Source organism: Heterocephalus glaber, unplaced genomic scaffold (assembly GCF_053883595.1).
Source record: "Heterocephalus glaber isolate CG9 unplaced genomic scaffold, H.glaber_assembly_v1.0 deba00001226, whole genome shotgun sequence".
Taxonomy (NCBI): domain Eukaryota; kingdom Metazoa; phylum Chordata; class Mammalia; order Rodentia; family Bathyergidae; genus Heterocephalus; species Heterocephalus glaber.
The window spans coordinates 67,201-94,259 of NW_028258219.1; the positions used below are offsets into that span (position 1 = coordinate 67,201).

The 27,059-nt window shown below is 62.9% G+C and overlaps 2 protein-coding genes and 1 long non-coding RNA gene across 35 annotated transcripts in view; 1 reads left to right on the plus strand and 2 right to left on the minus strand.

The window, feature by feature from the left end:
- Positions 1–124: 124 nt before the first annotated feature.
- Positions 125–5,749, minus strand: LOC147828210 (uncharacterized). Its single transcript, XR_015451164.1, has 3 exons — positions 2,375–5,749; positions 1,280–2,233; positions 125–318 (listed from the first exon to the last, which is right to left on the minus strand). It is a non-coding gene; the product is annotated as an uncharacterized LOC147828210 (long non-coding RNA).
- A 1,603-nt stretch (positions 5,750–7,352) lies between these two features.
- LOC101706623 (aquaporin-12-like) lies at positions 7,353–14,204 on the plus strand. Of its 5 annotated transcripts, none has more exons than XM_021247416.2 (3): positions 7,354–9,085; positions 9,538–9,741; positions 12,247–14,204. In XM_021247416.2, the coding sequence occupies exons 1-3, from the start codon at positions 8,176–8,178 to the stop codon at positions 12,483–12,485; spliced, it is 1,353 nt and encodes a 450-aa protein (XP_021103075.2). In that variant the 5' UTR covers positions 7,354–8,175; the 3' UTR covers positions 12,486–14,204. The 5 variants fall into 5 exon arrangements, with proteins under 5 accessions (XP_021103080.1, XP_021103075.2, XP_021103076.2 ...); XM_021247417.2 differs by having other exon boundaries at positions 7,372–9,085; positions 12,218–14,204; XM_021247418.2 differs by having other exon boundaries at positions 7,379–9,085; positions 9,625–9,741.
- Positions 14,205–14,214: 10 nt separating this feature from the next.
- Kif1a (kinesin family member 1A) overlaps positions 14,215–27,059 on the minus strand; it is a 73,586-nt gene continuing 60,741 nt past the window's right edge. For 15 of the 29 annotated variants that reach the window (XM_087210849.1, XM_021247399.2, XM_087210848.1 and 12 more), the window contains 12 exons: positions 23,792–23,815; positions 22,718–22,832; positions 22,043–22,176; positions 21,157–21,218; positions 20,741–20,886; positions 19,994–20,194; positions 19,566–19,643; positions 18,949–19,073; positions 17,980–18,132; positions 17,447–17,639; positions 16,884–17,002; positions 14,215–16,667 (listed from right to left, as the gene is read on the minus strand). In XM_087210849.1, coding sequence (XP_087066975.1) covers positions 16,625–16,667; positions 16,884–17,002; positions 17,447–17,639; positions 17,980–18,132; positions 18,949–19,073; positions 19,566–19,643; positions 19,994–20,194; positions 20,741–20,886; positions 21,157–21,218; positions 22,043–22,176; positions 22,718–22,832; positions 23,792–23,815 — 1,393 coding nt within the window. In that variant the 3' untranslated portion in view covers positions 14,215–16,624. The remainder of the gene's footprint in view (positions 16,668–16,883; positions 17,003–17,446; positions 17,640–17,979; positions 18,133–18,948; positions 19,074–19,565; positions 19,644–19,993; positions 20,195–20,740; positions 20,887–21,156; positions 21,219–22,042; positions 22,177–22,717; positions 22,833–23,791; positions 23,816–27,059) is intronic. The other 14 variants (XM_087210866.1, XM_013066919.3, XM_087210855.1 and 11 more) reach the window with 1 other exon arrangement.

Here is a 27,059-nt window from a genome sequence, read left to right on the forward strand (position 1 = left end):
TCCTCAGTGACGCCTCTTCTGACCAGGCTGCTCCTCACGGCGAGGCCACTGTCAGCCCCGGGTCTGCCACCTCCTGACACCCAGGCCTCAGGCCGTTTCACGTCCACAGCCCACGAAGTCTCAGTTGATACACAAGCAAGGGGAGGGAAGTCAGGCGGGGGTATCTTGTGGCCACAGTGATGTCTTCCAAAAGGCCGGCCTGGCCTCCTGGTTCTAAGGTCTGGGGCAGGTGGAGGTGGAGGACGTGGTGTCAGCTGCCTGGAGGCCAGGTGTACACAGGAGTGGCGAGCCACACAGGCTGGGCTGCAGCTCGTGGACCTGAGGAAAGGGGAAGCCATGTGAGTGAGAGCCCCAGCAAGGCTGGCGGTGGGGACAGGAGTCCTGACGGCCTTTACCCCGGGCCACGCTGCTGTTTCCTGGTCAGCCGAGGCCTGGAGTCTCTCCTAGCTGGCCTGTGCACGGAGGCTGGAGGAAGCACCAGAGCGCCCTGCTCAGCAGCCGGCCATGCTCCAGCAGGCAGTCCCATGGTCATGCAAACGGTACTGGCCGCTGAGCCATGCCCGCCATGTGGGTGAGCCCCTCTGAATTCCAGGCGGAGAACGAGAGTGACCGTTCCTCAGGGCCACCGTGCTTGTAGCTTGGCCTAGGGCCTTTGGAAGGAGGTCTGTGCTGCCCAGGGACTGTGAACCTGCACCCCGAGGACAAGGACAGTGGAGTTATGCCAGCCCTGCCTGACCACAGCATGGACAGGGCACACGGTGCCCAGGGTGTGGCGGAAGCTGGTCCGAGGGCTCCTGTCTCTGGGCTGCTGCCTGGCCCTGCCCAAAACTGTCCACTGTGGTCACTGAACGTCACTGGGGTGGCCAGGCATGGCTGAGGTGGCCTGAGGGCAGGGTAGCGGGCATGAGAGGGTGCTGATGACAGCTGCCCTGAGGTCCCTCGCAGACCCACAGCTGGCCACGGGCAGGGCACAAACGTGGAAGACAGCACGCGAGGGAGCCAGGGTCCCGGAGAACTCAGTGATGGTCATCATCAGATCTGGGCTGGACTGGGCTGATGGGAGACAGCAGGAGGCAGAGGAAGCCGAGGAAAGGGTGGGTAACGAAAGCCAGGCCACCTCTGGTCCACCAGGACCAGGATGCCCAGCGCTGCCAGGGGCCAGGAGAGAACAGGGCTCCTGGGCCCACAGGAGACTACTCCAGAACCACAAGACATGCCACTTGCATTACTTAGAAATCAAATGCAACAAAACCCATTTGCTAATGAGATTCACACTTACATAAGGCACATTATGCAGCGCTTCCTTGAGACGATGATTTTATCAGTCCCCATGTGAGATGTGTAGTCACTCAGATCAGAACAATGTACCAAAGAGAAAAACATCAAGATCATTTTAGAAGACAAAACAAGGTTCTTGCTGTGTTTGGGGGTTACTTTATAAAACTTATAAGCAGTGACAAAATAATGTAATTCCACTTCTTCCAAAGAGACGAGATCAGGCGCATTCAGGGTGGACTCTTCTTCCAAATAGAGTAACATCAAAACACGTAATTTTTTTCTGAGACAGGGTCTTGCCGTGTAGTTCAGGCTGGCCTTGAACTCACTATGTAGCCCAGGCTGGCTTCAAACTCATGGTGATTCCCCCTGCCTTGGCCTCCCAAGGGCTGGGATTACAGGCGTGTGCCTCACAATCAAACACTTCACTCTAGGAGTCTTATTTAAGTCACCTGCACCTGCAGGACATACTAAGAGTTATAGTCAGATGGAATGATCACTTAATAGCAATAAAACTAAATAAAATCTTATTTTAGTAGGAAATAAAATAGAATTTATTTTAGGAGCAAGAAGAGCATCTTGCTGTGGTTCTGAAACTCCTAAGTGGGTTTCAGGGAGGCAGGTCTCTCCTGGGGTCAGTCTGTGTGGACAGTGCAGGGTGTAGATGCAGGTCTCTGCTTCCCATACAAGAGGGTCTGGAGAAGACAGAGCCATGGGCTGTGCTGAGGTGCTGTGGCATCATGGCCTGGTCCTGGGAGAGGATGAGAAGGCATGTGTCCGAGCTGGGGTGCAGCAGGTGGAGGGGAGAGGACTGGCCCTCCCCACCCAGGACAGCTGAAGGCCCATCTTGGAAGTCCTGGCCACCTCCAGAGGCCCCAGGCCGGAAAGCTGTCCCCTGGAGGTCAGTGGAAGGGAGGTGGAGGGGTCTGTAGGTGTGGGGCAGACAGCGCGATGAAGCCTGGATGGACAGAGTAGAAGGACACTGCAACAGAGGCCACAGGGTGCCAGCATCGAGCATTTCTGTCTTAGTTACATTTCTTGTTGCTGAGGCAAAATACCCAACACCCAAAGTTAAAGGAGGAAGGTTTATTTAGCTCACGGTTTGTAGAGGTTTCAGTCCATAGTCGCCTGGCTCCAAGGCAGGGTGGCATGGTGGAGGAGAAATAGTTCATGGCAGGCAGAAGGCAGCAAAACAGCAGTAAGCAACAAGTGGCAAGCGGCCCTCTTTCTGTCCCTTATACTCTATCCAGGCCACCCACCCCCTGAAAACCCCCACCTATAGCTGTGTGAGGCTTTGGTCAAAACAGTTTCAAGAAGCCTGTTGACTGCTAAAGGCAAAAAGAATGAAGATTCAGCCAGCCTGTAACACAGGTAGATGCCAGTAACCCGGAGGGCGGAAGAGGGTTTGACGGGTGGTGACAGCCACAGGGAGTGGTGCAGCAGCTACAGCGGCTGGGCGGGGACAGAAGACGCAGTAACCCTGGAGACGCAGCTGGGGAGAGGCCGTGCTCACGCTGTCCTCCCTCCCCACTGTCCGCATCATCCATGCACCTCACCAGGGTCTGGCTGTGGCCACTCTCACCACCACCAGAACTGAGAGGCCGGGCCAAGACTGCATGGCCCTGTGTGGAGGGGGCTGGCAGGCCGCGCCAGATCACCCACAGGAAAGCTCTAGACAGCCCTCAAATGACAAAGAATAAAATGCCGAAACAACTCCGTTAATTCTCATAAGGATGGGGGTGGAGCCAGCAGGGAAGGCCAGGGGGAAAAGAGAAGATGGGTCGAGAAGTAACAGCTGACACAGTGGTGGAGGGAGTGGCCCTGTGCTGTGGGCGCAGCAGGGGAAGGGAGTAACAGCCTCACTCCAGGACGAGGACTGTCAGCCTGGGCCCAAAGGTGGGTGGCTGGCTCAGCGCCCAGGACACTGTCCAGAGGGACAGCAGACAGGCTTCCCAGAGAGGACCACACAGCCGGGGTGGGAGACCATGGCTTCAAAAGGCACTGGAGCCACAGGAAGGGGTCTCAGCAAATCTAGATATCTCAGCAGTGTCTCTCCCTGGAGCTTGGCTTCCTGCGGGCCCTTTAGGAGCTTCGCTGTCTTTAAAGGCGTGGACTGAAGCCTCGACTGTCAAGGCCTCACGGAGGGCTCACGGAGGTGCTTCAGACCTAGAGAACGAAGTCTGTGAGCTTTCACTTCTTGGGAAGGAGGTGGCAGTAGCTCCTCAGAAGGACGGATGGTTTCTGTAACAGCAGATGGATGAGACCATCTAAGCAGGCCAGCCAGGGCAAAGAAGTACAGACTTTCTTCACCTGGGCAGAGGTGGGCTGGCAGCGAGCGGGAGGCCACCAGCCCTGGACAAAGAAAAGGCAGGAGGGTCTATAGGGCGCTGGAAGAGGCCTGGCATGTCTATCACATGTAGGGGCAGAGCAAATATTTGGGGGGGGATCCATGCAGCAGTTGAGGCAGGTGTGTGGATATTTTCGGGTGACTGGGCACTGAGAAGAGGCTGTACTTGAAGCTGTTTTCTCTACACTGGGAACATCCTGTTCTGCATTCAGTGTCCGAGAGCACGGCTTTGTTGGGCAGAAACAGCACCTGCCTCCACTGCCTGTTCTGCTTCGTTTTTTTGTATCTTGTCAAACTGTAGCTTGGAATTAAAGAGCAGATTCACTCACCATTTCATGACCAGGTCAAGCCCGACAGTTTCCATCTGCTTTTTACCAAGCACTGCTTCCACCAGCATCAGTGCAGGACCTCGTGACTGGGAGTGTGTGGCAGGTGGGTTGTGTCAGCAGAGAAACCCACCTGCTGGGGATTTTAATCCTTCGCACCGCAGTGGGTGGATGGACGTCATGGAGCAGATCTTGGAGCACCGGGTGACTCAGAAGTCCCTGCCCTGGAGCACAGCCAGGGTCTACAGACACGCACAGCTGGCTGGCCGGGGAATGGGACTCAGCGGACGCCCGCTGCCCACTCCTCCTCCTGCCCCTGCTGTTTGTGTTTCAGTAAACACACAAGCTCGGCCACCCCAGCCTGCTGCCTTCTCCGGCTCTGTGGCGCGGGGCCTCGGCTCAGGCTGATGCACATCCTAGCCACTGCTGTCTCCTCTCTGTGCTGTAACCCACACCATCTCCTGGACCTATGACAGCCCGGCCCTCTGGGGCCCTGCTGGGACTCCGTGCCTGGCTCCTTCCCTGTCCTCAGACCGCTCCTGCTGGTGGAGATGCCATCCCCATGCACCAGGGCCCACTGAGGCCTTCAGCAACTTCCCATGGTCTCCAGCCCTGGGCACCAGGAATGTCCACACATTCCTGGCCACATCCCAGCTCCCCACAAGCCCCATGCTCCATGGCTGAAGAGACCTTCTGCACACTCAGCCAGAAGGCTGGGCCACAGGGTCCACCAGGTACTGGAGAGGTGCCCGCAGCCTAGGCAGCTTCACGGCTGAGTTCTGTCAAACATCCAAGGAGCGATAACACCAGTCTTGCATATCCTCATTCAAGCCACAGAGGAAGGAAACCTCCCCAAGCCATTCTTCGGGGCCAGCCCCACTTTGACCCCAAAGTGACTGAAATCATCACCACAAAGGCAAGCCACAGACCACTGTCCTCGAGAGCATGGACCTAAAGGCCTTCACCAAGGGTCAGGAAGGGGCTTTGTCACTCATGGAGTGGATCGCACAGCATCACCCGTAGGATTTGTCTCAGGATGGTCAGGGTTCCTTAGCATATGAAAACCATCAGATGTAACACATCCTGTCAAAAGAATAAAAGACCAGGTCCACACAATTGTCTCAAAGGATGCAGTAACCCCTGGACAAACCCTGACATCCGTTCTCTGCAGACTTGTCACAGAAGAGAATTTCCTCAGCAGGATTACAGGCGTCTCGAAAACCCCACAGCTAATACCGCACGCACTAGCGAGTGAGAGCCTAGCCCACGGTGGGAATAAGCCAAGGAACGGCTGTCTCGCCTCCTCTGCCCAGCACTGCAGTGCGTCCAGGCAAGGCCCCAAGGCAAAACCTAGAGACCCACACCGTTTTCACAGACCAGAAGGTACAGCGTTAGTAAAGCTCAATTTTCCATAAATGGATCTATGGATTCAATGTAATCTCAATTGTAACCTCACCAAGCTCTTAAAGTGGAAATGGACAAGCTGACCCTAAACTGTGCAGGATAATGCAGGCACTAGAACAACAAAGTCTTCACAAAGAAGAGAATGTCGAAGGCACAGGCTAACTCCCAGACAAAGCAGAGCATTCGGCAATCAAGACAGGGTAGAGTTTGTGTAAAGAGGGGCTAAACCAGTCAGTGGGACCAAGTGCAGCACCCTAAATAGACACGTTTTTACAGTCAACTGGCTCTTAACCAAGTGGCCAAAATATTTCAACCGGGAAAGAACAGGCCTTTTAGTAAATGTTGCTGAAACGATTAGATATCTGTGGAGAAAAAGAAATTTGACTCCCACTTCATATAGTAATCAAAAACCATTTCAACATGTATCACAGATTTACACTGAAACACCAAATCATAAAACTTCTAGAAGGAAACGGGGAATACTGCTATGACCCAGGGGTGGACAGACATTTTATGGGCAAGAGGCAGAAAGCAGTAACTATTAAACTAAAAAGTAGTCACTTAGGCTCATCCGAATTAGATATGTTCCTTATTAAAAGACATCAGTCAGGAAATGACCAGAAACTGGGAGAAAAAATTTATAAAACAAGTATCAGACAAAGGACAAGTATCCGGAATAGATAAGGGATTAGTGCAACTCAGTAAAACAACACACAGCCGAACTAAGAAAAACCAAGTGAAAAGTACGTGAATAAGTGAGCTCAAGGTACAGTGTTTACATCCTTGCCATCCAGATGTAGCTGTAAACCACGGAGACAGAAGCAAACACGGGTACCAAACTCGCCAACGCCGGCTTCCCAGGAGGCCTGCGTCTCACGTGCTGCAGGAGGGCAAAATCCTGACACTTTGCAAAACACTTAGCTGGTACTCAGGGCATTTTAAGCATTTAACCCAAAGAATTATAAACACACATCTACGGAAGATCTACACAAAAGTGGTTTATAGCAGCTTTCTTCACATTACTTAGGAACCAAACTACAGACATTTATCACCAGAAAGATAGGTACGCAGACAGAGGCTCAACCGTAAGTGGAATTCCACCTGGCAATAAGCAGGAGGAAGACACGGAGACACGAGGCTCTCTTCTCACAGACCGGTCCCTGTGGCCCACAGCGGGCCAGAGCAGCACTGTGACTCCGGGAGGACAGAAGCCTGAGAAGCCTGGTGGTCAGGCGAGGCCCCCGATTTAGGGGTGGGGAGGTGTCCACGGGGGCACGAGGAATCCGCGGGATGATAAAAATGTTTCTTGGTGTGGGCGGGGTTTCAGGGCTCACGCACCTGGGACTTGTGTGTTTCTCTGTGAATGCTACCTGCAGGCAGAAGAGCCCTCAGCAGGTGCTGACCTTCAGTTCAGGGGCCTGCTGGCTCCCAGTGTTGGGGTGCAGAGCTGAGAGCCATCTGCTGTGCCCTGGGTGCTGGGAATGCTGGGCCGGAGGAAGGCGTCACTGTGTGGAACGAGGGATCCAGCGTCCCCGGGCAGAGGGGTCCTTGGCACTGCCTGTCTCGCTCCCACCCCGATCCTCCGTGGGGGCCTGGCTCAGTCTCCAGGTCTCCTCAGCTTCCAGAACATTCCTTGACTCCTCCCGAGGGCGGGACCTTCTGCAAGGCGTGGACAGGGACAGCGACTGGCTGGAGTCTGGATGGGGCTTCTCGGCCCAGGAACCGCCGCCCCTGCAAGGGCCTCACTCAGGGGGACTTCCTGAGGGTGGGGGTCCCCACCTCCCGGGGGCAGAGGCCGTCACACACCTGGGCCCCAAACCGTGTGGGAGCCGTGGAAGACAGGCCTGGGTTTAGAACCTAGGGCCGCACCCCCCCAGGGCAGGCTCAGCGGGCAGACGAAAGGCCCTGGCACCCGCTGAGCCAGTTCTGGGCAGAGGGACCGGGCGCGGCTCCCACCCAACCCGACCCCCCTGTGAAACGTGCCTGCTGAGACTTGCAGGCCGGGTGGCGTGGACGGTGGCTCTCCAAGGACGGCAGTGCCTCCTTCGTGGCTGGGAAGCGCGGCCAGGAGGGCGCTGGACCGGCCCCTCCTGAGGGGCAGCGGTGGGCTGAGAGGGAGGGTGGCGGAGCCCCCACAGCTCCACCTGCCCAGTGAGTCTGTGCAGAGCTTGGCCTGACCTCCTGCTCCACCCAGCCCGGGCCTCCTGTGTGCGCAGCATCCGTGTCCGGCCCTGGGCGCTGTCGCTGACCACGGCACAGCCTCTGTCACTCGCTCCTCCTGGAAGTGTCCCCTCTGTGGCGGGGCCCTCACTTGCCCGTCACTCCTGAATCCCACCCCAGGACAGGCAGGAGGGAGCAGGTCAGGGCCCAGCCCCTCCTCTGCTGCTTCCTCCCCGCAGCCTCCCCGCCCGTTCCCTCTGCCGGGATGGCCCCTCCTGCACCCTCAATGTTCCCCACAGCCACCCAGAACCTCAGGACTCGGAGTCCGGGTGGTGCCCCAATGACCACCGTCCTCTGTGACCAGGGCCTCGAGGCTTCTGCCTTCCGGCCCGGCCAGTGTCCAGCAGCGAGTCCCACTGAGTCCCCAGCCCCTGGCCCAGTCTTGGGGGCCACAGCAGTGTCCCATCTGTGCCTCAGTGCAGGGTGAAGGGGTGGGGGCTCCCCGACCACGAGCCTCTCCTGAGTGCAGCACATCCTGCCAGAGGGGAAGGGTGGGCCTCTTGCGTACCCGAGGCCCTGCTGCACGTGTGGCTTCCTTGTGTGTAGAGATCTGGGCCCCAGCAGGCCCCAGCCTACAGCTGCCCCTTGGTGGCTCAGTGGCCGATGACCCCGCGGATGGGCAGAGCTGCAGGCCCCAGCCAGGTGCAGGGAGCAGGTGATGCAGGTCCTGGAGCCAGCAGCCAGTGTGAATCACGGAGCTGGGACGGAGGCTTCGAAGAGGGGGCGAGAGCGTGTGTCCCACACCCTGGGAGGACGCCAGGTGGGGCAGATGCCAGGGAGGTGGGGCCGCAGGTGTGGCCTTCCCAGGGCCAGCTGGACGCTCCCACCCACTGCCGCCTCAGGGTCGGGCCGGCCTGCCTCCCACGTCAGCCCAGCTCTGTGGTGCACACTCTGGGGCCCAGGCCGATGGCCAGCCTGAACGTGTCCCTCTCGTTCTTCGTAGCCACCTGCGCCCTCTGTGAGGCCACCAGGAGGGTGTCCAAGGCCCTGCTCCCATCAAGCGCCTATGCCAGCTTCGCCCGGGAGGCGGCAGGTGCAGCCCAGCTGGCCGCCTGCTGCCTGGAGATGCGGGTGCTGGCAGAGCTCGGTCCCTGGGCTGGGGGCGTGGGGCCCGACCTCCTGCTGACGCTGCTCTTCCTGCTGTTCCTGGTGCACGGCGCCACCTTCGACGGTGCCTCTGCGAACCCCACCGTGGCCCTGCAGGAGTTCCTCCTGGCTGAGGCCACGCTGCCCAGCACACTGCTGAAGCTGGTGGCCCAGGCGCTGGGCGTGCAAGCGGCCGGTACCCTGACACAGCGCTGCTGGGCCTGGGAGCTCAGCGACCTGCACCTGCTGCAGAGCCTCCTGGCTGCACACTGCAGCTCTGCACTGCGCACATCCGCGGCCCAGGGCACACTGGTGGAGGGCACCTGTGCCTTCCTCTTCCACCTGACCCTGCTCCACCTCCGGCACAGCCTCCCCGTCTACAGGGCACTGGCCGTGTCTCTGCTGGTCACTGTCACGGCCTCCACAGGTGAGACCACTTCCCCCTCTGCTGGGCCCACAGGGGCCACGACCCTGTGTGACGCAGGACAGGCTGTGCCGGCCGGGGCTCTCGCAGGGTGGGCCCGGTCCTGGCCAGCTGTCTGTCCCCAGCTCCCAGAAGACCCACAGCTGGGTGAAGGGTGGCCGGGCAGGTTCCTCGGGGCCTGGTCCCACTCTGGCCGGGCGCCTGGTCTGGGGGTGACAGATGGCCAACACTCCGCCACTGCAGGGAGCTGCCGAGTGACCCCAAGTTCTGCAGAGCTGCGGGGTGGAGCTGGCTCTGTGCACACGTGGCCACCTGTTCTCCCAGGCCAGACCCCCAGCCCCGGGCATCTCTGAGTCCCCTCTGTGCCCCTCTGTCCCCATCTGTCCTTTCATTGCTCGGTCTCCTCTTCCCCATCTCTCGCCACGTGTGTCTTTGCCTCCCCATCTCCCTCAAAGACCACCTCCCACTCATGGGCTGTTGGAGGGTCTCCTGTGTGGCCCTGTGGCCGGCCAGCCATGGGGACCATGTGCGTCTGCCCACAGCTGGGCCCTACACTTCCGCCTTCTTCAACCCTGCGCTGGCCACATCAGTCACCTTCCGCTGCTCGGGGCACAGCTTCCTGGAGTACGCCCAGGTGTACTGGCTGGGCCCTCTGACAGGTGAGTGTGGGGACCTCGGGACAGCGGCAAGGCTGGCCGGGGCGGTGGCCCTGGGCCAGGAGCACAGGGCCTTCCTGGCCTCCAGGCTGCCCTGCCTCACGTGCTGGTGGGCACAGACCCATGGTGCCAGTGGCTGAGCTTGTCTGGGGCCTGTGGCAGGAGGCGAGCTCCCAGTCGGTGCTCCCGGGCCCCTCAGCAGGCTGGCTGCGATGACCTGTCCTGGTCTGGACCCCATCACAGGGGCGGCGGCTGGGGGAGCAGGCTTCCCGGGGAGCCACGCAGATGAGGGATGGCTCCTCCTCCCCGGTAGCCTTGTCCTCCTGAGCAGGGCTCCCTGCTGCCACTGGCGCTGGTGGCCGAGGAGCCCGGGGTGAGGGGCCACCCCCCAACTCGGGGCTGTGGACTGTGGGTCCCCGGGACTGCCTGGAGCACAGAGGATGCGGTAGGGCAGTGGCAGTGAAGTCCCTGGCCAGGTGACCAGCAGCAGGGATTCCGCCCCAGGTTCTGAGGCCAGGCCGAGACGCTCCCTGCGCTTCTCTGCTTCGCACACCTTTATAGGGCGGGAACTCTGGGGGCTGTTTCTATCTGCAAGCCCCAGCCCCAGCCGCCCAGGAGGTCCCCGGAAGGCGAAGGCGAAGGCCCGAGTGGGTGGTGGAAAGGTGGTCTGTCTGCAATCGGCCTCAGGGTCTCCAGTGTCCTCGCTGCTCCAAATCCCACAGGGCTCCACCTCTTGCCCGGGTCACCTCTCTCCTGCCTGCACTTTCTGATTCCTGTTTCCACACCTTCTCCTTCGTGAGTTTGTGCCTCCTTGTCGGTGCCCAGGCGTCCCGAGAAACGTGCAGGCGGTGACGGGCCCTGCGTGTGGACAGCCACACCTCCTGTGCAGAGGGTCCTGGCTCCGAGCTGCGGTGGGGTTTGGCCGGGGGTCACGCTCTGTCTGCGGATGGTTCCCGCTGAGTGAGGGCCCCACTCTAGGGCCTCTGTGATCCTTCCCAGGCACCCACACCAGGTGCCACGCTCCCAGGGCCTCACGCAGCTGCAGAAGAGCTGCTCCCTCGGAGGTGGAGGACGCTCCCGGCCCTTCCTGCTCCTGGGGTCACAGGTGTCCCTGGTTGTCCTTCGGAAGCAGGTGCAGGGCTCTGATCTCGGCCTCTGGTCCCCAGGTCTCCCCTCTTCTTACAGGGACACGGGTGCTGCTGGCTTTGGGGTCCTCTCTGCTCCTGCGTGACTCAGCTAATCATTCTTACACAGACCCTATTTCCAGGGAGGGCACATTCAGAGGTTCTGGAAAGGACGTGGTTTGGGGGACCTGCCTCCCTGGCACAACCTCTACACACTGCTGTGGGCTTGCGTCTGGAGGTCCCGGGAGCTCAGCACCCCATGAACACACCGGAACACAGCCTGGCAGACACCCCCGTGGGGAACGTCCCTGTCTCCTAGGTCAGGCGGGGGCCATGTCCCATGGCAGTGGGCCTCAGGGCCTCTGGGCTCCTCCCCCTTTCAGCCCACCCCCTGGGTTATGCATCTCCCTCCCTCAGCAGCCTGGGGCTGCTGCCTTCTGGGACCTGGGGTCTCGCGGAGCCGAGGATCATTCTGCAGCTCACCTCATGCCACCTGGGCATGGGGCTCCCTGATCCGACACACTCAGCTCCTGAAACATGTTGCTATGTCTCTGCTCTGTGACCCATCTGGACAGGGTGACACCTGGGACGGAATCCCTTTTCTACCACCCCGAGGCAGCTTCAGAAACCAGCCAGCCAGTCCCCATCCTTACCCCCGGTTCATTTAGAATCCACCCTGAGAACTGATGGCTCACAGGTGCTGCCTCGATGGCCAAGATGCGGGGTGCGGCTGGCTCTGCCCCTGCCCTGCTGGCCTGGTGACCTGAGCAGGTGGCCCTCTGTGGCCTGCTCCTCCTCAGAGCAGGGTAGCACCCCTCTGCCTCGTGGGGAGAAGGCAGTGGAGCGTGGGCAGGCTGCAGCCACAGGGACACGCTCTGTGGGTAGTGACAGGCAGTTCCCGGCCATGCTGCCCTGGCTACCACACCACAGGCTCAATCCTGAAGGGCAAATCTGGCCTCTTCTTTTGCCCTGGTGCTGACCTTCCCAGTGACCAGAGGCCACATGGGAAATTGGGATTCGGGGCAGGATGCGAGGGTGGGGACCCTGCCAGGCCAGGCCCAACCCAGAGTCCCCCGCTGGTCCCTGCCTGCCTCACCCCCAGGATGGGGCGCCCCTGCCCGGGCTCTGCACAGGGATGGGACGCGAGGCGGGAGCCCAGACTGGGTCCCTAGAGGACAGTGCAGACTCCGTGGCGCCCATGGCTCGGTCCCATTCTGAAGGGGAGGGGAGGAGGGGAGGGGCGGGCAGAGCTGCCCCGGGCTCCGAGGGGGCGGGATCCGTGCTGCAGAGGGCTGGCGCATCTCGGGGACAGCCCTGGCGTCCACCTGCCTGCCACCCGGCCCTGTCTCTTACAGGGATGGTCCTGGCTGTCTTGCTCCATCAGGGCCACCTTCCCCGGCTTTTCCAGAGAAACCTGCTCTACAGGCAGAAGAGCAAGTACCGGAGCCCCAGAGGGAAGCTGGCTGCGGGCCCCAGGGACTCCCACAGGGCCACACCTGGGTGCGGTGGGCAGGAACAGGGCAGGGCCCAGTGAGCCAGCACCAAGGGCTGCTGCTCTGGACTCTGGACCCCCTCATGCCCAGGGGCGTCCTGGATCCCTCCTGGGAAAGCTTGGGTCAATAAACCACTGCGGAGACCTGCTGCGTCCCTGGGCCTGGGGAGGTTCTGGAAGGGCGTGCTGGGGGACGGAGCCATCTCCTGCCCCTTGATTGCGGATGACAGGAACAGGCAGGACCCAGGAGGACGGGGCAGGGGATCCTGAAGAGCCAGCCGGTCTGCAAGTTCCCACCTACCCCGCTGGCTGCCAGGCCACGACTCGGTGCCCATGGTCCGGGGGCCTGGGGCCCATGGAGAGTCTGGGGATGCCGTGAAGCCTGCGGCAGACACCTGATGGCAGGCCCTGATGCCGACCTCCACCTCATCCCTGACCTCAGGACATGGCCCGGGCATCCTGCAGAACCAGGCAAATCCTTGTGGGTGGCCTGGGCCACAACTGCAGCACTCAGGGTGCCCACTCAGCCTTCGGGCTCTCTAGCCACTTGCTCCCCAAACAGAGGTGACCTGGAAACTTACCCCTGGGAGGGCAAAGGTCCCCAGCTGTGGTTCCCAGAGCACAAATGGAGAAGGCAGGGAAGCAGGAGGCACCTGAGGGTTTCCCTGAGGGTCGGGAGGGAGGCCCCGCGCTCCCTGCCCGCTGACCTCCCCCCTCAAGGCCCCTCTGCCTGCCTGGCTGCTGTTGTGGCTGCTCAGTCTGGGGCTCCAGCCTCTCTGCCCCTTCCTGGGGGTGACAAGCCCGGGGAGGGAGTGACAAGGAGCCAGGTCCCTGAAGGATCCCTGAGATGGGCTCCTGAGGGCTCTGGTGGCACAGGTGGCACCCAGCGCAGGGAGCGGTGGGTCTGTCGGCTCCCTGGGCAGGGCTGGGGAGGCTGAAGCTCCTCAGGAGCACAGGATGCAGCCCAGAAGGAAGGCAGCTCCACCCAGGGGATCCCCAGCCCGTGTCCAAGAAAGGCAGCTGGCCCCTTCCCCACCCTGCCCAGCCTCTTGCCCTCTGCCTACCTAGGACTGTGGTCCCAACCCTGTCCCGGGCCCAGCCTCATCCTGAAGCCCTGTGGTCAGGTGTCTGCACCCGAGGCCAGGGCTGGAGGGCCCTTCACCCTGCCTGAGCAGCAAGGCCCAGAATGGGTGGCTCCAGAACCCTGGACCAAGCCTTGCTGGCCCTGACCTCTCCCCAGCCTTGCCCTGAGGGCCCAGTGGTCTCAAAGTCAGCCCTGCCCATCCTGTAGTGCCCAAGCCACAGTGTGGCTGTCCCGAGGCCCACGTGTCCCCTGGCACCTGGTCAGGATGCAGCAAGACTGCCCCTCTGCCTGGGAGCTCCCAGCAGGCCCCAGGGCTGCCAGTCCCAGCTGAACCCTGAGTGCCCCAGAGGGGACCCGAGCCCTGGCCTCTCCCAGCCTCAGGTCAGGGCAGGCTGACATCATCTCTGGTGTCCTAGTGGGGGTCATTTGTCACCTGCAGGCCATGAAGTCACTCACCTCATGCCTGAGGATGTGGGGGGCCTTGCTCAAAATCGCCCAGCCCAGCAGCCATCTGTGTGATGGCAGCCCCAAGTTCCCACCCTGGCGTTAGGCAGGAGCAGGGCCTGCGAGCAGTGGCCCCATGCAGTCACACGGGGAGCTCGGAGGGCAGCTGGGTCAGTTCCCCCGCGTGCAGGCAGGTACCAAGGAAGCCCGTGGCTCCAAGACCACCCCAGTGCCTCTGGACCCTGCGCTGTCCGGCACTGGCCCCTCCTGGCGACGTTTCAGGCCCCACCCACAGACCCAGCCCCTAAGAAGGCACAGCCAAGACCCACGTGTGTGCTGCGTAAGAGCCACATTTATTTCTTCACAGACAGAGCGCTGAGTGCACACAGGGGTACAGGAGCCTACAGCTAACACTCGGTGTGGGACATCAGGACTGGATCGTTACATGGGCGGCGTCACAACATGGGCTGGGCGTGCCCACTGCAATCACATATGTACAAGCCAGGGGCTCGGCCTCTGCTGCAGGGGTGAGGTCCAGGCCCAGGGACAGGGAGGGACAGGGAGCGTGGCTTCTAGGGTCCCCCACATGGGGCATGGCCAGGAAGGAGCAGCACTCGAGCCCCTCACACGAGCAGCATCAGCCACATCCAGGGACCCCGAATGCCCAGGGCCTCCAGGGACCAGCACGGGCAGAGAAGGCTGTCACTACAGCAGCCCAGGGCACATGGGGTGTGTGCAGCCGGTGAGCACAAGGTTGGCATCACTGAGTAGGGCCTTGACTTCTCACCCTCGTGGAGAACGCTCCCCACCCCAAGACTGGGCAGCATTGGCATCAGAAAAGGGCCCGGGAGAGGCAGCTTCCTGGAGCTTCCACACCTCCACACTTAGCAGGAAACAGTGCCCACAGACAGACCATGTGTCCCTCTGTGCCACGCAACGGCAGCCTTTGACATAGGGTGGAACCCAGAGCCCAGGGGTACAGGAGCAGCCTCACTGATGTCACGCGTGGGGAATCTCAGGCAGGGTGGCACTTCCTGAGGGGTGGACGGACCTCTCTCGCCAGCAGCTCTGGGCTCCCAGCTCTGCCTGGAACCTCCCACAGAGCAGGGAGCGCCAGAAGCCCAGTCTGTTCAGGCCGAATATCCATCCCCGGCTCCATGGCTCAGGCTCCTTCACTCCCCTGGCTGCAGTGCTCTGCAGGCTGGCTGGCCTCAGGCACCGTGCACTGGCTGGGCCCAGAGCCCTGCACCACAGCTTCAGGCTGGCTGACCTGTGTGGTGCAGTGGGCCTGACCCTTCTTCTTTGGGGACCTGCCCTGGGAGCCAGCCTCTCCTCCCTGCCTGGAGTTGGTCACAGCGCCAGCACGGGAGCCTGAGCGAGTCGTGCTGTTACCTCTGCCTCCACCCACCTTCCAGGCTCACGGCAGGCAGCACTGCCCCTTGGTCCTGGTCAAGGGTTACTTTTGGTCTGGGTGGGCACCCTGGCCTGGGGGCTCGAAAAGAGCAGCAAGTCCTGGCTTCATGGTGTGGTTTCCAGGACCTGATGTTTACAGACAAGGTACGGGAGCCGAGCTCCCTGCTCCCCCAGGCCCTGCCGTGGGGCAGAGGCTGAGGGGCCTGGGTACTGCCCAAGGGAAAACCTCGAGCTGGAACTTTTCTAGTCAGTGTGGAGCAGAGGCCACGCATCCCCAGCTCATCCCCCAGGAGAGATGCTGTGCACACTTCCGGCCGTGGGGCATGGACTCGTGCGTGTCTGCATCTCGGGACAGCCTGGCTCCTGGCGCACCCCGCCCTGTGCGTGCGGCCCACTTGGTTCCTGTTTCCAAATGACCCCAGATGCAGAAGAGCCCCGTGACAACAGCCAGCACGTGGTCACCCTTGCCTGCCCGACAGGACACACCTCCCAGGGACCCTTCACGGGACCTCAGACAGGCCCTTGGGGCAGAGAGGACAGCAGCTGCGAGGAACTTGAGCCCTTCCTTCCAGGAGCGCCCTGTGGCAACCTCTTGCCACCGCCAAGGCTGGGGCCCTCACCCTAATGCCACCGCCCCACAGCCCTGCGCCCAGCCCAGGCGCCTGGCCCGCTGGCCTGGAGACCCCCATGGGGACCCTGACCTCCTCCCCCAGCCCTGCCCAGGACTGTCCCTGGGCCTGGTCTCAGACCAGCTCACTCTCGAGCTGCCAGCGGTGCCCTCAGTGCCCACCTTGGGAGCCGCCCGCCAGGCTCAGGCACCTGCAGACCCCATGCGCCTCTGGCCCTGCCCTCTGAGAAGCCTGGGCTGGACAGGGGCGTCCCCTAGTCCTGCCCCCGGCAGGGTGGCGAGCACGTGGGAGAAGGGTGGGGACATGTGGATCTCACAGGGCTACAAGGCATTAGAAATAAATACTTATAAATAGTACAGAGTCTCAGAGTTAATTTCTCAGTGGACTGTCTGAACATCACTACCTAGCAGAGATTAATCATAAGTCTGTCTATGCTTAAAAAACCAGGAGAGGGCAGCGCCTCCAGCCTGTGCCCCGGCCTCTCTGCACGTCTCAACTCCCCCCAGCGGTCCTGGAAGAAGAGAAGACACCACGTGCAGCTTGCGTGGGGGGCCGCAGCCTCAGTGCGCAGGCCGAGGCCGGCCAGAGGGGTCGCTGGGCCCAGCAGGGCGCCCCTGGCGGGGAGGGACCGGGCAGCGGATGACAGGACAGATGGGACGGACAGAAGGGCCGGGCCACGGGTGGGCGGAAGGGCTCCGGCTCAGACCCGCATCTGTGCAGACCTCCTCCTGGATAGCTTGGACCTGCAGGGGCCAGACAGAGGCCTGGTCAGGGCCCTGCCCAGTGAGGGCCGCGGCAGGACTTCCAGCGACGGAGGGAGGGGCTGCAGCCCTGGCAGTCCGTGTGACCTGCGCAGGGCCCGGGTCCCCAGCCTGCGGGTGTACACGTCTTTCCCACATGCAGAGCCGAGCCGCCCCAGCAGGGCCGCGTGGCCTGGGGAAGGCACGGCCGGTCCGTACCGTATGGTCCCCGCCAGCAGCGGGTTGAACGCATACAGCCAGTCATGCATGTCCTTGTCGCTGCTGGCCTGCAGGAGGATGCCACGGTGCTCCGTGCACACAGCAAACGTGTTGGGTGTCTGCAGAAGGGCGCACCGGCGAGAGGCTCAGGGCTGCGTGGGAAAGCTGGGCAGACCCCTCTGCGGGCACACACCCACCCTGACCCCAGGCCTGCAGGGCCCTTGCTGTCTGCATCAGGAAGAGCTGGCCCTCCCCAGAGCCCGGGTGTGCACACACGCACACGCACACACACACGCACGCATGCACACACGCGGCCAGGCCATGAGCTCTCAGTGAGGGGCAGGAGGCTCCCGGAGTGTGGCTCTGCCCACCTGCAGGGCTCACACCCCGGCCACAGGTGTGCCAGGGGGCAAGACTGGGCTGCACTGGCCCTGGCACAACATTAATCCTGGCCATGCACCCATCGCCAGGAGATGCCGCCAGCATCGTGAGCCCCGGGCCCTGGCTGCTGGGAGACAGCACTGGAGACCCCGCCCGTGCCGCCCATCCCCCGGCCCTCGCACCTTGAGCATGGCCTGCTGGTCCTCACTGTACTCCACCTGGGCGGTGGAGAGGTTGAGCACGAACCTCTCCACGGTGTCCTTGTCACTGTTGTACATGTAGGCGTAGGGGCGCCGGACCACCACGAAGCGCTTGGCCCAGCCAGCCGTGTGCGGCTCCAGGAAGTGCAGGTAACCCTTCTTGGACACGATTGGGCTGCAGAGGGACAGCTGCTTGCTTGAGGTCCCCAACTCAACCCGGGTGGCACAGCAGGTCAGACACCCCAAAGACCCAGCCCAGGAGGCCGGAGGCAGGGCCCCCCACGTGGCCCAGATGGCTCCCCAGAGGCTGGGGGGCTCAAAAGACAAGAGGCTGCCTCCAAGCTGGCCACACCCCCAGTGCCCCGGAGGCCCTGAGGCCCGCTCTGGCCAGCCACCTGCCTTTACATCAGCCCTTCCCCCACACAGACAGCACTGCCCTCCACGGGCTGCTGATGCCCACGCCCTGGCTCCAGCCCCCGCCCCACACAGAGCCGAGGGGGGCGGCCTGTCCCCACCTGACACGGATCTCCTGGATGTCGGGGACTAGCAGACGCTGGGGCTCCTTTTCTGACTCTGCCGCCTGGACAGGCGAGGGGGGCTTCTTGGAGTGGGTCTCGGGCACCAGCTCGGGCTCTGGACTGGAGGGCCGGGAGCAGGGCTGTGGGGTCCTAGGAACCAGGGAGAAGCCGTGTCCCAGCGTCCTCCGGGGCTGCATCCTCTCAGTGCCACCAAGGGGCGGCCTCTGGGGTGCGCCCAGCTGTGACCCTAGCTGGAGCTCTTGGGACCGTCCGCCCTGTGCTCACCTGAGCGACTGCCTGACCCCCAGACGCTGGACGCAGCAGTGAGGCTCCATAGCGACCTCGGCCCTGCCTCACAGCTGGGCGGGGCTGCAGCCTCGCTCCAGGGCGCTCTCAGCCCCCCACCTCTGCCCCTGCAAAGGGCCCAGCACCTCTTCCTCGCCAAGGTCAACCTGGGCTCTCAGGGCCAGTGGAGCAGGGGTCCCAGGCCTCTCAGGGTGGCAGCGTGGGTAGAAGGGCCCAAGGGCTCTTTCCCTTTTAATAAAAATTTGTAAACGCTGAGGTTCATGTATTTTTTTAAATTTTGCAGTACTGGGGATCAAACCCTGGGCATTCTACCAGAGCTACATCCTGGCCCTTTTCATTAACTACCTGATTGCTTTTAAGATAGGGTCTCACTATGTTGTCCAGACAGAACTTGAACTCACTCCTGCCTCCGCCTCCCAACATGCTGGGACTCCCTGAGGCACTTAAAGGAGAGTAAGAACGGCCCGAGCTCAAATCGGACACAGGCAGCGGGTGGGGGTCCCGCTCACAGCCCTCATGCTGCTGTCTGTCTGGGGCAGCAGGTGCTGTCCCCGCTCTGCTCCTGCTCCCCGGGGTCTGCACGTGGGCTGGCCCCTCTCTGCTGGGCCACACCCCCACTCCCTGTGCGCGTCTTGGCCACGGCCCTCGGAGCTCACCCACCTCACATCGGGGGAACCGTAGCGCCCTTCAACCAGAGAGGGGCAGGTGGAGGACGGGGTGAGTGTGGCTGCGCCCAGAGGGGACATGGATGGGTCCCGCAGCAGCGTGACAGACATCTCCGAGAGCTGTGGGAACAGGAAGCCCTTTCGGGGACAGTCCCCGGCCCCACCGGCAGGCACTCCGCCTCCTGTGTGGGCTCCTCTGCTTCCTCTTCCGGTCCGGGCCGGAGGTGACGCCGCCTCCGCCCTGACCTCTCCCAACCCTGAACACCCAGCCGTCCGTCCCCAGTTTCAGACTCTGCCTTGGCCCGGGTGGGTTCCAGGCAGCCCGAGCCTCTGCAGTGGACAGGAGTGGGTGTTGCGCAGGGGAAGGTGGCATGCGGCTGGCTGGGTGCAGGGGCAGCCTGCGGCTCGGGTCCAGAGTGGGAGGGGCCCAAGACAGGCCCAGCCCCGGGCAGGGGTGAGCCCGCGGGGCGAGGGCCCAGGAGGACGGCCGCCAGGGGGAGACACTGGCCCGCCGGGTCCCTCACTCTCGCCCCGGGCTTGAGGGAGCAGTGGCGCCGCTGTGTGCGGGTCGGTCCCCAAGCAGCCCTGGCTGCCTCCCGCCGGCCGACCCACCTTGCTCTCACTGGCGCTGATGCAGACGTGGCTGTGCGTGTACTCCCTGTTGAACGTGTGCATGAGGAGACGCAGGCACTGCAGACAGAGCACGGGTCAGGCCCGCGCCGCCCAGCCCCGACCCTGTCCTGGCCACAGCACCTCCACTGCCCAGGGCTGGGGTGCAGCCCAAAAGGTTGGGTCACCTGAGGTGCGGAGGCCCCCGCGCAGCCCCTCCGGAGAGCGGTGGGAAACTCCCCACCAGCTCAGGGATTCAAGACGGGCCAGGGCACTGCTGGGGAAGGAAGCCCCAAACTGAAGTCCCAAGGCAGGCGGTGGGGACAGCCAGCAGGGGACCCCAGGACACTCAAAATCCCAGCTCCTGGAGGCCCTGGCCGGAACTGACCAAGGCTGGGTCCCCTGAGAGGGTGGAAGGTGGCACCGCTCACCTTGACGGTCAGCTCCCGCTGCCTCTCACTGGGAGCCTCCAGGGGCGAAGGGCGGCCCTCAGCCGACAACGGGGAGGAGGCACCAGAGGAGCTTCGGGACTCAGAGTCCTCGCTGGAGGCTGGGGACAGTGCCTCGGGCCCAGGCCGCTGTGTGGTCTCCAGCTTCTCCCGCAGGAGCAGGTAGTGCCGGGTCTTCTCCACCTGGGACAGGGGCACAAGGCGGCCTTGCTGAGCCTGGGGTCCCCCGGTGGGGCTGCGCGTACACCTGCCTGGGAGGGGCTGGTGGACCTTGAGGGAAACCAGAGAGGGCTGCACGGCCACAGGACCCAGCGGCTCCCAGCCGAGCCCAGCAGCCCCCTCTGCGGCCACAGAACCCGGGACACCTGCCTTCCCTCGCCCGGTTCCCAGGCACCTACAGCTCTGCAGCTGGTGACACTGGAAGGGCTGAGGATGGGCCGAGGATGGGCCTGGGTCCTGGGGCTCTGCGCCCACACGAGCTGGGCTGCGTCCCTGGCCAAAGCGCAGAGCCCCCTCCCGACCTTCTCGGCCCTGTGGTCTCTGTCTAGACGCCCAGTCTCCTCTGCAAGCTGAGATGAACCTGCCCTGAGCGGGCCATATTTTCACCAAGCGCTGCAGAGCCCCGTGGTGGGCAGCTCAAGGGACACATGTTCCATGTCCTGTGGTGGTCGATGACTCCCTGGCAGGCACAGCGCTGGCTGCCTGGGGCCAGGCCCCCGGCCGGCTCACCTCCTGCAGGAGGCTCAGCTTCTCCAGTTCCCACTGGTGGTCCAGGATCAGGCTGTCGCTCCGGGGCCGCCAGCCAGCTAGGTTCTCCTCGCCCCGGACGTAGGCCACAGACGTGTCCAGCACCCGCCGGCGGCGCCGCTGCATTCCTGGACAGGGACAGGGGCTCCAGCCTTCCCAACCAGCCGCCTGCACTGGGCCACACTGGCCCCACCTGCAGAAGGCTGCCCAGCCTGGAGGCAGCCCAGGGGGCTGTGCCCAGTGGGGCCACAGGAGCCAGCCTGACCCTCCCCTCGCTGTCCTCCTGTCTTGAGAATAAGCTTGCACCCCGCAAGGGTAGGGACCCCAGCCTAGCAGGTCACCCTGAGTGCAGTGGAGGCTGAGCTGGCCAGGAAGCAGGCAGTAGGGTGGCCACCTACCTGGGCTACCGGCGTCGGCCACATGGCATAGGCTGAGCTCATACACGCCTGTCACGCGGTTGCTGTGGGAGCAGAGGGAGGAGCAGGTCTCCAGTCAGGCAGAGGGGTGCCAACTCTCCCCACCACCACACCAGGCACAGGCCTTGTCGCATACTGGTGGCTGTGGAGTTAGGGGCCCCAGACTTCCCCATCCCCAAGTTCAGGATGAGCTGGATGCCTCCTCTCAGTACCCCGCAGGGCCCTCAGCTTTGTCCCCGCCGTGGGCGGTGCCATGGCTCGAGCACAGCGCCCCAAAGCCCCAGCTTCGCACTTCACCAGCTCCCTGCAGGACCTGCACCCCAGGGAGGCCTTCCAGGCCCAGACTGCTTCAGTCCTCTTGTGGATGGGCCTTAGCAGCCAGTACTGTCCCACACTCGCCAGTGACCTCCCCAGTCACTGAGTCCTCACCACCACACTCCATCCCCCTAGAGGATCCCAGAGTGGGCTGGACGCTGCATGTGGTGGCCAGGACCACTGCTGAAGGTGACCACAGAGCCTAGCAGCCCCTCCTTGGCAGGAAGTGGTCAGGGCCCGAGGGCCCGAGGGCCTGGGATCTGAGCCCTTACTCCCCAGGTGCTCCGGACCCCGGGAGAAGAGGCTCGGAGCTGCCCAGCGCCCCCTCCCACCCCCTCGCTGGGTGGGGTGCAGGAGGCTCCTGGTGGGCACAGGCTTGCTCCCCACCCTGCAGACGGCCGGCTCCTCCATCCCTCGACATGGCGCTGTGAGCCCCATGCGCTTGTGGCCTTGCTGGACACTGTCACCCAAGGGGCGGGCGAGGGCCGCTGTCCCTGCAGTCAACGCGATGCTCACCACACCCAGGGCAGGGACACAGCAGCCCCCAGCTCACCCCTCTGCAGCCCTCAGGCTTCCGCTGCCGAACAGGTTTCGGATGGAGCGCGAGGCTGGCAGTTTGGCATCGCGGGAGTAGAAGACCATGCAGAAGTCCTTGGTGACGACGGCCGGCTGCATGCAGTTCTCCATCTGCGGAGCGCAGGCTGGGCTCGGCACCTGCACCCGGCACCCGGGGGCCTGGGCCTGGCCCTGGCTGGCACAGGTGCAGTCCCCAGCCCCCCAGCCTCCTCTGGGGTGCACAGCCCTGCCAACCAGCTTCACCCCGACGCTGCTCCCAGGCCAGATCCTAAGGAGAGGTGACATCCTGGCAGATGCCCTGGCCCCAAACCTCCTGCCCCTCACTCCTGTGCTGGCCAGAAGGCCCCAGCATCCAACTGTGCTGCGGAGAGGGTGCAGGCAGCCTGTGAGCTGCAGCCTCAGCAGCAGGGTGTGCGGGAATGGGGAGCGCCTCTTCTGCTGTCTGGGACATGGATGGGGTGTCAGGTGGTACCATGGCCTCTTGCAACTCGCAAGACAAAACCCAGACTCAGGATACCGGAGTGGACTGACCACTAAGGGTCATGGATTTAACTCAAGGACCAGAGCTGTCCTGAGAAGACAACAGCACCGCTGGAACTGTCCAAGGCTCAGGCGAGCCTCAACCCCGGGGACATGGGCAGGGGTCTCTTGCCTCGATGTAGGCGGACAGGGTCATGTAGATCTTCTCCCGGTACGGTGTGACACGGTTCAGCAGGAGCGAGTTGTGCATGGAGCTGTCCCACGCTGCCTCGAACTGGTAGAAAGTCCTGGGGAGAGGCAGAGAGGCAGTAAAAGATAACGGCGTGGGGTCGCTCCCCAAGGGACAGGGACATGCAGGGGACAGAGACAGGTGGCGGGGCGGGCAACACGGGCCACGTGGGCAGCCACGGGAGTCACGGGCGGGCGGCCGGGCTCCTTGCTCAGGGCCAGCTGCCCCGGCAAGCACTCCTGCCTCTGTCCTCCTGTCTCAGCTCTGTGGATGAACAGGGAGCTGAGACCCGAGGCCGGCAAGCCAAGCTGCAGTCTGAGCAAGGGGGCGCCCGCCCGTCCATCTGGCCCTGACCCTGGGCCCTGGCCCGGTCTGCCCGCCCTCGGCAGCCATCCCCACCTCCACGGGAGGCCCGGGAGGATGCCTGGAGGGAAACCAGGCTCCGGCCAGAGCACAGCAGGCTCCTCTCTGGCTCCCAACATCTGCCTGTCTCCCCAGGAGGCCACCAGGCCCCACGGTCCCTCAGGGTCACTGCTCTGGAACGGGGTTTCCTGCTGCGTGACAGCTCCTGGCCCCATCCACCCGCCAGCGATCTCTGAGCTCTCCCGCAGCCTCAGCCGGGGCCGGCAGCGAGGAAATGGTTCCGATCCATCCAGGCACCCTCACAGACACAGTTCACACATGTGGACAGGGACGCCTGGCAGAGCTCTGCACTGAGGGCCCCGGGGCGGCTCCCAGAGGTGCCAGGCCACGAGGGGGCTTAGAGGGTGCCGCGCTACCCTGTCTCCCACCCAGCTGGGTCCAGGGAGTGGGGCTCAGGGTCTCACAATCAGGGAGGTGGAACGAAGCAGAGGGACCAGGGCAGGGCCACTGCTGGACACACGTCACTGAGGAGTAATCTGGGGGAGCGGGCCAGTGGGCAACCAGAACAGGGCAGACGGCAGGCAGACATTGGAGGAGAAGGGGTCAGACAGGGCGAGGACAGAGCAGGCGGGCGGCAGACAAGAGTGGCTGTACCTAGTGTCAATTCCGAAGGACACGCTAAGGGCGAGACAGCCAGGACACACAGACACACAAGAAGAGAGTAAGACGTCAGACCTTGGCCCGCGGCCCGCCCAAGCGCCTCACGCCTCCCGAGCCCCCAGCGGGTGGCACCCTGTGCCCCTGCACCCCACTGAGCCCCCGGGGCCACCGAGCTGGAGTGGGCGGCAGGGTTCTTCCCGCTGGGCCAGAGTGGCGCCCCGCACAGCCCGGCTCCCAGCAAGCACAGCCACATGGCCAACCCCAAACGCCGCTGCTGCCTCCACGCGGGACCTCAGGGGGCACTGCTCCTCTGTGCCACTTCCCTGTCACACCACGGGGCAGCGGCCGTCCCAAGGTCCCCATGAGAGTGTGGAGAAAGTGCCGCAGCAGGACACCCATGCCACCGCCACCGCCGTGCCCTGTGTGAATGGGTCAGGCCAGCGCCCTGCCTGTCCGCCCGGCCACGTGCCGGCCCCTCTGTCCCCACCTCACCAGTTCGCTTCGCTCTGAGTGCGCTGCATGTGTGGATACAGCGCCCTGTGGGTGCCCCGCCCAGGCTCCTCCTCGGGACCCCCCCATCCCCCAAGAGGACACCCCAGAGGCAGGAGCTGGCCAGCGAGCATAGCCCAAGTGCAGAGCAGACTCCGCGGGCCGGCCCTGGGCAGGGAGTACAGCTCTGCTTCCCTCAGGCCAGCGCAGCCCTGAGGGTCTCACAGAGCACTCCCCCATCTAGCTGGGACAGCCCTGCCCTGTGCGGGCCCCAGGGAGCCAGGGTCTCCCCACATGTGGCTGGCACCCTGCTGCCTGCATGGCCACCCAGCCAGAGACTGACGTGGGCACAGCCACGATGCTGCTCACAGGCTGCTTCTAAGTGACGCCAGCCTGGCCACTGCTCTGCCCGGGAAGGGCTGCACATGCGTGGCCGCACCACCCACCCTTGGCCCACGCATGCCATGGGTCCACATGCCACAGGCAACAAAGAGGGTCCTCAGCATCACCCCAGGTCCCTAAAGCTCTGCAGATGGCGGTGAGAGTTGGAGGGATGGTGGCTGGACTTGGGGTGGCAGAGGGTGGCCCCTTTCAGGACTCCCAAGCCTGCAGAGCTTTACGTGGGCACCACCATCAGCACCCCTCAGTCACAGGGCAGGAAACTAGGGCCAGAAGCCTGCGCGGCAGCCAAGTCAGCCCACACCGGTGGGCTGAACTCCACAAGCAGCACAGGACCTCGCTGTGGCCCTGCCCTGTGCCCTGGCTGTGGTTTGGAGAGGGCTAGCCTGCAAGGTTTCAGGTGCGAAGATTTCACCCCACTGGGAGGTAGCAAGAGGAGGAAAGGGAAGCTGGCAGTGGTGCTGGGCTGCGAGGCCGCCACAGGCAAAAAGGGAGAGAGGCAGGACAGGTGCGCAGCCTGTCTCACCACACGGTGCCCTGTGCTGGCGTGCCCTGCGGGTCAGCAGATCAGGCCCCAGATTGTGGGCCAGGCCCGTGAGCCAAAGTAAACCTGGTCCTTCCTAAGTCACCAAGCTCCGATGCTCCGTACAGTGGGCAGCACAGACTGACCACCCTTGGGGTGCAGGTGGAGAGGACACAGGCACCAGAGCTGCACCAGCGCCTTGGGAGCCTGCGAAGGCTCAGGTTCTGGGGCCTCACCAGACCCACTGGGGCACACGTGCTGGGCGAGACCCCTTGTGAGCAGAACCCGAGCTGGCCCTGAGGGGGCCTCACCATTGCCGTAGACCTCCGAGTCCACCCATTCCGCAGCTGGGCAACACACAGGCCCTCCGAAGGCCTGGTCCACAGCCAGGGCTTGCTACTGTCCCTCCAGCAAGGTCGCCCCAAGCCTGCTTGCTGCCCTACCATTTATGTGGGTCCTCCTGGAACCCACACTACAGAAAGGGGTGGTGGGGCGTATTAGTCACTGCTCCACTGCTGGGACAAAATGCCTGGCGCACACAACAGGAGGAGGAAAGGCTCACCTTGCCTCAGGGATTCAGAGGTTTTAGTCCACGGTCACTGGCTCTGAGGCACAAACATGGCGGAGGAAAGGTTCCTGCTGCCAGCAAGCAGAGCACAGGGGAAGCACCCAAGAGGAAGAGGCCAGGGACCAGGAAAGACCCTAAGACCACGCCTCCATGACCCACCCAGACACGCCCAGAGTGTGTGTCACTCATCTCCTAGACATCCTCAGCCAATGAGCTGACAAGACAACCTGTCACGGGGGAGGCTGCCCCACACCTCAGGGCGGTGACACGGGGTCTTCCCCAAGGAAAAGCCAGCCAGCCCCCTCCTTCTGTGGCCAGAGGTGGAGCCCTGGCACTCAGGGGTGACCCGTGGCCTCCAACCGACAAGCAGGCCCAGCTAACCTTAGTGGAAGGAAGGCAAAAGTCACCAGAATCAAGATGGAGATGTGCCTGGCCACCCTAAGAAGCGTAAATAAAGCTGCGAGGTCCTGAAGGAGAGGATCTTCAGCACCACCACCTGAAGTGATTTTCATAAAATACTCGGCCAGACCCAGGGGTTGCAGAAACCACCGCACTTACACAAGACCCGCATCTGCCAGGGACGCTGGCCCAGCAGCCAAGGACTGACTCAGCTACTGTCCTCCTGGGTTTTGGCTTGGGAGCGTGCCCAGGCTCAGCCTCCTGGAGCCAGCCCGCAGTTCAGTTGTGCATGAGCCTCTTTGCATACTCTGCTGTTTGTGAATAAATGTCATTTAACCTTTGGAGAATCTGACGTTTTCAGACTGATGCTATACATCGTACCTGCTGCAGGTTTTGACCCCTGTTTTTCTCACAAATGTTCCGGCCATGGAGAGCAAGGAGGCCAGGAGCTGGGCGCCCTGAGGTCTGCTGAGGACTCAAAATCAAACCCGTGCTGGAGGCTGCAGGCAGGAATTCACGCAGCCCCAGGAAGCCCCTGGGAAGGTGCCAGTTTCAGGAGTGGCCCAGGTTCCTGGGGAAAGGGGCCCCTACCTGAGTTCTGGGACTGAGTCCCCTACTGCAAGAGTGGGCGCATGACCCCAGGTCAGGATCAGAGCACAAAGTCACAGCTGGGGACAGGAGTGAGCTCTGCTCACGCCCCACTGCCCGAGATGGGCACTGACGATGGGCAGCCAGACCCCGGCCTTAGAAGCAGGCTGGGCTTGGGTCTCCAGGCATGGCCTCCCCCCATTTCCTCCTCAGCCCTGACCCCGTCTCCCAGCTCTGGAGGCCAGCACAGGCTCCTTCTGGCCTGACTGAGCCCTGCCCTCTCCCCTAGGAGCTGG

What these genes read in the sequence shown, in the direction of transcription:
- LOC101706623 (XM_021247416.2), top strand. Translation starts at nt 8,176, where the DNA reads ATGACCCCGCGGATGGGCAGAGCTGCAGGCCCCAGCCAGGTGCAGGGA. An exon ending in CACTGTCACGGCCTCCACAG is followed by an intron (nt 9,086 to 9,537) that starts GTGAGACCACTT and finishes TCTCCCTCAAAG; the next exon opens with ACCACCTCCCACTCATGGGC. An exon ending in CTGGCTGGGCCCTCTGACAG is followed by an intron (nt 9,742 to 12,246) that starts GTGAGTGTGGGG and finishes TTGCTCCATCAG; the next exon opens with GGCCACCTTCCCCGGCTTTT.